Source organism: Clytia hemisphaerica, unplaced genomic scaffold (genome assembly GCF_902728285.1).
Source record: "Clytia hemisphaerica strain Z4C2 unplaced genomic scaffold, Clytia hemisphaerica genome assembly, whole genome shotgun sequence".
Lineage (NCBI taxonomy): Eukaryota > Metazoa > Cnidaria > Hydrozoa > Leptothecata > Clytiidae > Clytia > Clytia hemisphaerica.
Window position 1 is genome coordinate 1343605 of NW_027103551.1, and position 12595 is coordinate 1356199.

Sequence of the window (12595 nt, forward strand, 5' to 3'; positions counted from 1 at the left end):
GACACTTAGATGATATGCTCTATCAATGATGACATTATATTCTAGTTTCTCTGATATTGTAGCAGTTTTGTAACCTCTTAAAGTGGTCAGAAAAAGAATTTTCTTCGTTACTAATAATGATTTTAATGAGTCTTACATCACACAGATCAGTCATTATAATTTTTCAAAAAGCTATTTCCGGATGAGATATAAATCAAAAAGAAATTTTCATCAATTTAAAACGATGTTAAAGTTTGGTGACAGGAGTTGCCGTGGCTTGATTATTCTGGGGAGTTTTTGATTTTAATGATGGTGTAAAATGCTATAATGATGTAATTTGCCCAGTTCGAATAGACAAACAGTTAATCCTTGCTGACTCAACTTTGAACGGAGAGTTTAATTTGGTCGAATTAGAGAGAGATTGGATAAATAAAAAGTATTCTACGAGGATTCTATTCCCCTGAGACAAATAATGGAAGTTCGGTCGAATTAGCGAGAGTATTCTTTAACTACATGTTCTTCATTTTATGAAAGAATAAAGGGCTCAATCATTTAATCAGGCTAATTAAGGTTTGTTGACTTTGATTAAATACATAGAAGAAAAGATTGAGGCCATCCAGGCTAAAACATCATTTATTAAATCTGATAAATAATCAAAACAATCAATCAATATTTTAATAGCTAGTGTACAATATAAGTATTGCAGACTCTCTCTAATTTGATCTTCAAAGGGGGGCAAAGATTTTCTTCAAATTAGAGAAAGATACGAATTACAGAGAGTAATTTAAACCACTTTTCAGTAAGATTCGATTTATAAAGGTTCGAATTAGAGAGTGTTGACTGTACAACAGCCAAAAGTGCATTAACATCATTAAAAAAAAAGAAATAAAAATGTCTATTCTGCAAACGAAATTAATGAAAAAGAAAAAGTAATTTTCTCGGATTTCCCTATTCATCAATGTCAAATTAACTTCGACAACTTTCGACTTTTCTCAAAAATTACTCATTTCCTGGAGATGAAAATATTTTCAATACATTTTCCATTGCCATATGATAAATTAGTATTATATTGTAAAGATTGTGAGTAAAGTGACAGTCTGGGTGTTGTGGTTGGTATGACAAATCTGCTGACGGCTAGAAAATTGTTATCTTTTAAAAATCAACAGATGGAATAAATTGCTTAAAATGCTAAATTGGACCTATTTCAAGGGTTTTAACTTTTGATCCAAAAGAGATGCGAGAAATCTGAATACATATTTGAAATCAGTGGGGTTCAAAGATTTTAGCCAAGTAAAAAAATTCAGTTTTTTTCTTTTTCATTTTCCATTTTCATTCTAGAAATCTTATATTAAGCCGCTCAAACTTATAATTCCAACGCGGTATTATTTTTCACTATCTTTCTTTATCTCAAGAGGAAAGTTTGAAAAGTACGGTCTGCCAAATTTTTTTTCTGGAACAAACTTCAGATATCAATTTTTGGAATTTATAAAAATACACTTTATAAGAATGTTCATGATGAAAATGGCCAAAAAATTAAGAATATAGTAAGAATATAACTTATTGTTAATCACGAAAAAGTAAAAAAATTTAAAACTTAATAATTAATCAAAGCCCTTCATAGTGTAGATGGGGAATTAATTGGATGACCAATTACATTACCTAAATGATACTGTTACTATTGTTTATGATGAGAAATGTTTTTTTCTCTTTTTTTGTTTCTGTATTTTAATATGATATTGTAATATGTCTTACGTAACCCTTTTTAATGGCTACCAGAAGTCATTAGGAAAATTCAATTCATTTTCTTTTGTATGCGAATCGAATGTCGTAATTTGTTAGAATGTTGACGGTATCTAGAGACATATGAAAATCTAATTTGTACTTTTTTGTATGCTGGTTTAGTCAGTTGGTAAGAAAATTGAAAAAATAAAATAGAAAATAAAAAAGAAGAAATCATATACTGGGAACGAATGCAAATTTAAAGCAAGGTATGTATTATAATTAAAACCGATTTTGAATTTTCCTATGTTACAATAAATTAAGCTTGATAAAAATCAAGGGTTTAAATTAAGCTTGATAAAAATCAAGGGTTTAAATTAAGCTTGATAAAAATCAAGGGTTTTAAGTTTAGACGAAAAGCTAACTCTCCCTTTGTCTCTTATTCTCATTTTTGTAATGAATTTCATCATACACTTCGATTGTTGATAGTATATTCGGTAATATACCTGTTAGTGGCAAGTCATTAAGCTAAAATTGATTCAGCTAGGGGATTTTAATCTTAACTTTGTTTCCTTTGGGATTCACAATTTTAAATATTTTGTGCCTGAAAATTTTTAAATCATGAAATTTCTACTAGGTACAAGAAAAATATTTAATCCAAGGCAAAGGCTAATCAAGAAAATAAAATCCTACAATTAAATAGGAATTGAAACAAGCTTTTAATTAGTAAACACAACATTACGAGTAGTTGGTTATTTATTTCTCCCACTGAACAATCAAAAAACACGTAACGCTGCCAAAAATGTTTCATTAAAAAACTTCCTTACCTCCATACAGTCTTATATAATCGATCATTAATTGTTCATTATTTTTAGTATGATGTTATACTTGGTGTTAACGTTACTGTTGCCATGCACTGATGCTTGGTTTAACTTCAACTTCAAGTTGGCACATAAAACTTATGGATTAGATGGTAAGAAATGTAAAATATAAAACCCTACAGTATCAGAAACCATAGGAAAAATAAATCGGCCAAATATTATATCCTTATTTTTGAGCGTGTCGCTAATTAAGGCCTAATGTTAAAGGACCGGTGGGAACGAAAGTTTCTATCAAAATCCAAATAGGGATAGAAAATCTATCCTATCCCTATTCCAGCTCAAAAACGCCAGTTGCAATTAGGTGCAATTTTAAAAAAAAGGATGAAATTATAGTGATCAGAATTATCTTTCCAACAATTATGTTAAAACTAAGCATTCGTTGAAAAGGGTAAGGAAATCTTGATTTGTTTTTTTACTTTACCATTTTCAAGAAAAACCTTAATTGCGAATTTACTTTAATTCGTTTTATCAATCGAAAAAATATATTACTTCAAGTTCTTTCGGCAATATGATTTCCGCTTACATTTTATAGAATGGGGGACTTTTCTTTTCAAAAATACGAGAAAAAAAAAACAGAAACCATTAAATTATATAATTGAGGAGTAATGATTACCGGCCCATCAGGATTTTCTGTTACGGAATCATTCAAATATTAAATAATTTCCGGTAGAGTGGTTTTTCATTGTCTAATAGATCGTCTTCCGGTCTGTAAAATTGATTCGGTCTGTAAATTTGATTCGAGCTGTTTTTGACTCATTCAAAGTGATCGATTAAGATTTTAAACAAAATCCTTTACTGCCGGATAGTTAATTTTAATGGATTTAAATAATTTTCTTATGATCCCTACGGTGCTTATCCAATTTTAAAGAGCCCAAGGTTTTAAATTATGAATGAAACAATGATACTAATAAACTTTAAATACTATAAGACCAAATCTTATATACTGCGCTTCTAATATCCATTCTTCTTTGAGACTCTACTAATTGCTTATTATTAGAAAATTAGAAAAATTAAATTCTATATCTCACATTTTCTAGACTTTCCTTTGATTTACGATTCCATCCTTCGTGATCGAGCAACAATCGCCAAACTGGATAAGGAGAAGGCCCTGAAATTCCGATTCGATGACTTCTTACAACATTGTACAGAGCTGGATTGGACGGAGAAACTCCAACACTATTTTCACCGAAACAATTTCGATGAAAACGATATCCAATACCTTCGAACCATGAATATCTCTTATCTAATGAACCAAATGCCAAGATTCAATTTAGACCAATTTTGGAATGCACCAATCAAGACATTAGTCTACCGAACCGCTTATTATTTTTCTCCAAATGGTACTAAAGAGACTTTCGAGCTTTTACAGAAAATCTATTTCAAAAATGATATTGATGTTGCCAAGAAAATTAACCAATTCCAAGCTCAATACCCAAATGCCACTTATATTCAACGACAAGAGAAAACAGCAATCAATAAACGTATATTAGAATTGATTGAAATTATCCAATTTGATGAAACTAAAGATCTACTCAAGCTCTTCAATGTTACAAATCAGTTAAACTATCTCACCGGGCTAAGTTTCGATTATGTCAATAAGGTGACATCAAGATTGATTTACTACTCCATCCAACGTGATACCAAAATGAAGGAAGAGTACACGACCAGAGTTAATGCAATCACCAGTAAGGTTCAGCTTCTTCATTCAAGTGTCTATCATTGGGCTTTAACATGCTGGACAAGTATCAAGCCAGTAGACTTCAAAACAACAACTTTAGATTCAATCTCAGAGCGTTGTTTCAATTTACCCTTCTCCCAGACAGCTCATACCTTATATGGTATCAATAAAGAACGCGGACGATTCTTGGGTAAATTTGATATGTCATCTGCAAGTATTATTGCTCAGTCACCATTCCAGAATACAACTCTTCAACCTGCCAGAAGCTTCATTGATAAGATGAATGGTGGTCTGCAGAAGATTGACAAATCTAAGGAGTTACCGTATTACGAATACGCCAGATCTACTCATATCTCATGGAAAGAAATCGAATCAAACCCTATTAGTGTCATTCTGGAAAGAATCCAAGGTTTGCCATGGAGTGTCCTACAAAAAGCATACGGTGTCTCGGAAGCGTCTCTCAATTCACTCCAGTTCATCCCGTTTATCAGTTTAGAAGCTCTGGTAGTAAAAGGTACCAAAAGTTCATTCCTGGTTGGTGTCAGACGTCTCCGGACCGTATCTGCTCAAACTATTTTCGCAGCAATGGAACAAAAAAGTAATGAAATAGCTTTAAGAGCAGCCTACAAAGCTAATGTCTTGGCCTTAGCCGATAAGCCATTGTTATCACTGAAATACCTTTACCTCTTGAAACAAGACACGATGAAAGAACAAACTCTATTCAATGTCTGTAATGAAATGTTCGGCATACGTTTAGAAGAGTTTCTACAATATTTCGGTATTGATTCTAAAGCATCGGATTTCTTCAAAACAACTATTCTCCGTGATTATGCATCTTTGCTTGGTCTTGAGTACTCTGGTATGGAACGATTCAGTATCAAACAAATTGTCAATCAGATCAAACCTGACTGGACATTTGCCGAAGCTATGTTGGTCTCGCCAACCGCATTTATTAAAGAAGGTAGGTGCTTTATCCTTCATCTTTAGTGTCCGTAGGCTAAGGTGCGCAAGGTATGGGGTTCGACTCATCCCCCCCACAACCGGGTCACACGAAAGATTCCCAAAATGGTACTTGATACCTCTCTACTTCATGCTCAGCAACTAAAGAGACGGATCAAGGGTAAGTGGAGAAATACAGGGAAAGAAGTGGCGCCCTCCCCTACCTTCGGGTAGACAGTTAGAGAAAAGGAGCCTTACTATCCTTCATTAGTACAGCTTGGGTACAGCTTGTTCTTCCATGTATGTGTTTTCATTAAAAGCGTTTTTCTATCAAATGGTTGATTCTTCAAGACAAGATGTACCCAGTAGGAGGCCTCGGAGAGTTTTCTATATGGTACTTTGAATAAAATTATGTCGCAAGATTTTGAGAAAGTTTTAGATAAAATCTGCTTTCAACCAACGTAATAAAACTTTACTGAGGAGAGTTGGACACGTTGCTAGAAGAAGAATGGGCATTATTTTCGGAGGCCGGATATCCAGGCTGTTTATGTTTATCACTTAAAATAAACATACTTATTTTTCATCAGGTGAAAGCACATTGGAAGAAAACCTTCGGTTTAGTATTCCACAAATTGTCGATACCTATCATAAACCAATCGATTCTGCACAAGCTTTTACCGCATACATTAAAGTTTGGTCAAAATCTGATGAAACTTCAAGAATTGTTAAAGAAGAAAGTTTGAAACAACTTGGTCAAAGGTTGAAGATTGAAATCACAGTCTTAGCTGGCATGAAAATTATTGATATCATCAACACTGTGGTCATTTGTAAGTCTTTTAACGGCCACCAGTGATACTTAAGAGAGGAATATAGGGCTCGGTTTTTGCCCGTAAGCCAGCTTATGTACTGAATCTACGTAAGGCTTCGAAACTTCTCCCCTTCTAGATAGAAAAAAATTGATATTTTACGTGAATAGCCCAGTAATCTAGGACTTTTAAAAATCTTTCGATCCGCGACCAGCCGGCTGGGCTATCTATATTGAAAGGAGCAGGGTTTCAAAACATAAAACCCGCAGTTTATAATTTTGACGCCTTGACCACTTGACCATCGCTCCTTATCGGTTTCCCAGCCGGCACTAGACTGGAGTCGTTTATAATGCGTGTAATACTAACAATACCAATACTACTAATAATAATACGGGATTTAGTTTGTATAAAATTGTTCCATTCATTACTTTTTGCTTTATTTCTACTATGTATAAATTAATCGTCTAGCTTGCTAGACTAAGCCGGCACACGACGTTGTTTCAACGTTCATCTAACGTTATATGGACGTTGTGAACACTAGATAAACGTCGAAAAAACGTCGTGTGCCAGTTGGGTTGGGTCAACTTACTAATCAGATTTTCATTCTTTCAAATATTAGCTTTCGGAGAGGAATGCGACATCAACAAAAAGAAATACTGTGCAGCTTTACAGAAATGTGAACGAACACCAGTTGGTGATCGGTGCAAATGTGAAAATGGATACCGATTCAGTAAAGATAGAACATGTATTGGTAAGATTACATATTTTTTATAAGCAGGTGTCTACCCCTTTATCAGGCTCGTATTATGCTTAGTATTCTATTGTCCTCAAACAATAGAGCCATTGTTTAGGTACCGAAAACTGTGCCTGCATATGCTAGTCTACACAATAGACAGCTCCATGCTTTTAGGCCTTACGAGTTTTACGCTCGAAACGAAAGAAGATATGACATAGCCTAGCATATGCTTATAAACATTATATATAAAGAGAAAACATGTATTCATTTCAAATATTCTGATGTTCACGATTTACTGACAATGATCAAAACCAAAAATCAGTTAGACACAATGACATCTTTTTACAGCTGGTTGGTACAGAGAGTAAGGAAATAAAGGAATTCTTTTACCAAAGAAAATATGAGGGACATGTTATTTCTGTTCATTCAAGGAGCATTTCCATTTAAACTAGTAGCAACAATTTCAAATAGTGAAAAAAAAATTATTGAGATCTGGTACGGCGGTACCTGCACTAACCAATACGACATGCCTGCTGAACCTTGAATATAAGAAGGGTTTAGTTAACATCAGAGACATAGGTATGTCTAAAATATCATTTGTCGTATTCTGCACGAACAGATCTTTATGAATGTTTATTTGCGAATATGTGACCTGCCTCACCTCCACTTTGATATTTTTCGAAAAATAGAAGCCTTTCAAAGAAGCAAATTCAATTTTTGCTACTGCGGGGGATTCGAAAGTTTAAAGTGACGTGAAAAAAACGAATGTTTGGAGCTCAAAACTCAAAACATTCGAAAAAGTTGCAAAAATGGAATAGACTGCGTAGAAAAAAGCCGTGATAAGTCCCCGACATAATTTCCGAATTCGTTTAAAACAATGAAATTGTGTATTTTCTTCGCCTTTACAGATCTTGATGAATGTTTATTCACAAATGTGACGTGTCATAAGAACGCTGAGTGTATCAACACCAAAGGTTCATTCGAATGTGCTTGCAGAACTGGATTCACCGGAGATGGATATAGTTGTACCAATATCAACGAATGTGAAAAAGGCACGCATAATTGTCACGAACACGCCACGTGCATTGATACGGAAGGAGCGTTCACGTGTACTTGTAAATTAGGATATGAAGGGAATGGGCGCGAATGTAAAGATGTGGATGAATGCATTACTGGTCTTCATAATTGTCATCGACATGCTGAATGCAGTAATGTGGAAGGTAGGTTTCGGACAAAGATTTGTTATTCGAGATTGAGGCTTTGAACAGAGTAAAAGTAGAAAAACAAAAGATGTGTCCCTGTCTCTGACACTCATAGGGACTGTCTCAAGAAGAAGTATCTATTACGTACGGAATCTATTACGTGAGTTTTTCCCGGGCTAGCGCCCAAATCTCAAGGCTAACTCTGTCCCGTGAAATCTGACCTGTACGTCGTAGCTTGGGGAGTGGATCTATTGCGCGAAATTCTTCAATCTCACGTAATAGAAATCGATTAGGATATAAGCATGATCCGAGGGAAATTTACCTTACGGAGATTGGACTGAATCATTTAGGATCAAAAATCACCCGAAAAACATGTAAACAGAAAAGAAACTTTGGTATTTTTTTTGGCTTCTGACAAGTTTGTAGCCTGGATATCCAGGCTGTAAACTATTTCATAGTCAAGTTTTTGATATTTTATGTGCTGGTTCAACCGATAGAACCGGAGGTCAAGTTCTGGTCGAGTCGAGATTTGATGAAAACCGGCCCTTAGAAAGAGGCTGTTAAATCCTAAATACCCACAAGAATGTCCAACCTCGTCTCCGTGTATTCCAGGCTTTATTTACGTTACTGATAGACGCCAGAGAATTTTCTGGTGCGGTCAGTAAAACATAAAAAATCTGATGATACACAAGGAAAGAGGTTGGGATATGTCTACTTCAATTCAACATCAATAGACCTTTTCATAAATTACGTCATAGGCATCACTTGCCTCGTATTCAAACAATTACCATGGTGATTATGTCCCTTGAGAGATTAAAAGATTTTTTTATGAATAGAAAGCAGTTTTAATAAAATCCACTGGGATTTAAGTAATCACTATGGCAATAATTTCAAAACGAGGCAAGTGATGTTCATGGTCTATTTGTCTTTTATTTTCAGGCTCGTTCAATTGTGAATGTAAGAAAGGATTTGCAGGAGAAGGTGGTCGCTTTTGTTTGGATGTTGACGAGTGTGAACGAAATGAAGATAATTGTCCTGCGCAATCACAATGTGTTAATACGTTAGGTATGTTACAATATGTAGTCCAGTATGCTTGTAGTTTGTACGAACTGATATTATCCCGTTACAATTATCATATTATTATATAACACCCATATTACTGTATTACACGGATAATAAACAACTCAAGTCTACAATACGACAATCAACCTTTGAGTCAACAGTTAGATAACGGCGTTCGAGTTTACCAGATATAATACGTCAAATAATGGAAGTCTTTTCATTGGCTAACTCAGATATCTTGCGGTAACATTAAAGAACTTGAACCCAGAACCTCTTGTTGCGGGTCAAAGTGGAAATTATTTGAAAAATAACTGATTCAAGTAGATATCATTTGTAAATTTTTGAAAATAACTAATAATTCTAAAATCCAATGACAATATTATTTTCAGGTAGTTTCAAATGCAATTGCATCTCACCAAGTGTGTTGACGGATGACGGGAAAACATGTGGACAATGTCGACAAAACAATCTACGAAATTGCCATTTGGATGCTATTTGTCTGGCAGGTTATTGTGTTTGTAATGATGGATATAGAGGGAATGGAAAGACATGTGAAGATATCAACGAATGCATTGAAACACCCAATGTTTGTGGCAGAGGAAGATGCAGTAACACAAAAGGTGAGAAAGAAATTCATTCTGTTTATTCGAGGAGCATTTCCATTTCAACTAAGTACCAATGATTTCAACTGGCTCATATTTAAAGCAATCATACACCTAGTACATTAAGAAACCATCACCCCGTAATTCAGAACTTTGTCTAAGCTAATCTAGCTTTCTTCGGTCTTGCAAAAACAAACAAAGACCCTTGACTTGATACAGAATCAAACCCATGTAGCCTGTTTCGAAAAATTAATCCACTCCCACATCTTAACACAAAAACTATTAAACATGACGTCTGATTTATCAAAAGTTTATCAAAATCCAGTTTAGAAGACTGGTCAAGGAAGTGCATAACATCTGTAAGGGAATTCCCTTGCAAAATTTTAGACCTTACGATCTCAGGACTCAAAAGGTTAAAATTGTTATAATAAGGCTGGGAAGATAGCCAAGAAGCCACTAAATCTCTCCAAAATTGAAATATCTAATTAAATAAAGTGCTGAAATCGCGATTCTCACCTCATTTTCACCCGAATTCTCACCCGAACGTTAAATTCCTAAAAGCGGTAAAATACCCAAAAAATCATCAATAATTTTTGAACTTTATTATAGGCAATTTCGATTGCACATGCGTAAACGGTTACCGATCGACACCAACAGTTAAGAAATGTATTGATATCGATGAATGTAGTGAACCGCGTGGTCATTTGTTATGTAACGGAACAAGTGAAGTGTGCACCAATACTGATGGTGGTTACGCATGCGTCAGTAAGTATTTAACTAATTCATATTGTATACTTCTATCAACCTTTAAGCTCTAATTTAGACGGCCCACTTTTCGCTATACCTATTCTAATTAAGTTGGCAGAGCAGGGCAGAAAGTCAGCCGTCTCAACTAGAGCTAACTCTGAGAACAGCGGGAACGATTTGGAACAATCCAAAATTTTGACTTGCGAGGATGGTTTAAGTGCTGATACCCAGTCAATCAGGATCTAAACAAATCAAAAGTCACCCGTCTTCGTCGTAGAAAAACAGACTTAGATAAGTCTGGTGTTACATAGGAAGGTTACTTTTTCCTACAGTCTTGAATCTTATTGATGTTAGCCCAATGCAAATCACCTAATGACATTTGCCACAAAATTCAATGATCTTGATACGAAAGTTTGATAATGTAAGTTAGGGCACCAGTTTTAGTCTATTGATTCTTAGTGGGATGCACGATGGAAGCTTTTTAAGTCTGGTATGGCGAATCAGAAAATGTAAGCGATTTTACCGAGGGAAATTTCGGGATTTTGTGAGAATCTGGTACGACGGCTGCAGGCCACCGTACCTGCTATAACCGGTGCGTCATGCCTGATGATAGGCTCCTTTACAGGGTAGAGTTCTGATAATATAACCATTCCTAGAGCCATGTTTGAATCTGAGATTAACAGAAGAGTGACTTTTCTTACTTCTTCAGCTGTCAAATCAGACAAAGCAGTCAAGATCGCCCTGGGAACGGCTATTCCACTTATTGTTATCATGTTTATTGGTTTGTTTATCTTCTGGTGGATGCATCGTAAGAACCAAGGGAAAAAAGAATTGGACGATTTCGATAAGAAATTACGACAAATGTACGTCAATGATGCGTTCACACGTGATGATGAGAGTCAAGTCAGTGATCGATCATCACGACCAATTGCACCTAGAAATCAACGGATGAGCGTCAATAACTTTTTAGGTGCCAGTAAAACTTTTATGAATCTTTTTAAATCTGATGAACCAGAGGAGATGAAGAAAACTGATTATTAAATGAAACAATAAATTTGAATAAACAATGGTTACAAGAATCTATAAAGTTACATATCGCTGTTGGAGTTAGAGTGATACAATCACAAGAACATCTCAGAAAATTAGAGCTACTCGGGATAACTCGACTCTTTTAATTAGTGTTATTCAAAGGCTCAAACGTATACCTGAAGTAATAACGAATGACAAAATCCTACAAAACTTATGATTTTTATAAAATTTTACTTGTATTATACAGAATTATCTTATGCTTTCTCTATATTACTGTGGAAATAGCCATTCTACTACCACCTTATAGTCCATTCCTGTTGGACTATTAGACCTTGATATTTTAAGGTCTAAGAGTACCTTAACTAAACCAAAAAAATTTCTTGAAAGGTTACAAAGATTAAGCAAAGCCCTGAAAAGGATCCCAAATTCTTAAAGGTCTCACAATTTTCGAAAGCTTTGGCTAAAACGACCAAATTTTGTGCAAAACCACTCGAACATACCCGCTACTTCTGGGGTTTTTAGGTTGTTTTTATGCTTAGTGGATGAACAAATAAATGATTACCGAACATACACAGATGGTATTGTTTAATGGTCAATTAGTTGGGTGGCAAAATTCATAAAATCTTCAAGAAATATAACACAGAAAGTAGCTTAAAATTTTTCAAGTTTTTATTTTTTCTAATCAGATTTTCATGACAATAATGCGTGTTTAGTTTAATATTTAATTACGTTAAAAGAAAATGAGAAGTCGTTTTTATTATTGTCCAAGAAGGTTAAAAATTGGAGGAATAACTTCTCACACTACTCGTTATTACGAATAGATCTAATACTTGGGGTATGTGGATACTTTTACAGGTCACAGCAAACCTATCCAGTCAATAAAACATATGACTTAGACAAGACAAAAGATTGAATTTGGGGTTATCAGCGGACTCCGAGAGAGTCTGCTTATACTCTACGCATGGCACGTATTTACTCTAAAGATGGGCTTTGTCAAAGGATCTACTCAGGTTGGCGGCTTTTGATAATAGTATAAAGTGGAGTCTCCATAACTCAAACACGCACAGGGAGTTTGCAAAATTTCAAGTTAAGGAAGTATTTGAGTTATAGTGGTTTGTATGTATGTATGTAATATTTTATTTCATGTTGACGAAAAGGTAGGAACAAAGGCTTTTGCAGCTCATCGCTGCTACTGAGGCTAGATATTGACATCTT

At 34.8% G+C, this 12595-nt stretch overlaps 1 protein-coding gene across 1 annotated transcript; it reads left to right on the forward strand.

Moving 5' to 3' along the window:
* Window positions 1–1773: 1773 nt before the first annotated feature.
* On the forward strand, window positions 1774–12165 carry LOC136800208 (uncharacterized). The gene is made up of 10 exons (XM_067056828.1): window positions 1774–1967; window positions 2574–2671; window positions 3617–5218; window positions 5784–6023; window positions 6622–6753; window positions 7647–7958; window positions 8880–9005; window positions 9392–9622; window positions 10214–10369; window positions 11061–12165. Exons 2-10 carry the CDS (start codon window positions 2575–2577, stop codon window positions 11390–11392), a joined length of 3228 nt encoding a protein of 1075 aa, XP_066912929.1. The 5' UTR covers window positions 1774–1967; window position 2574; the 3' UTR covers window positions 11393–12165.
* Window positions 12166–12595: the final 430 nt, after the last annotated feature.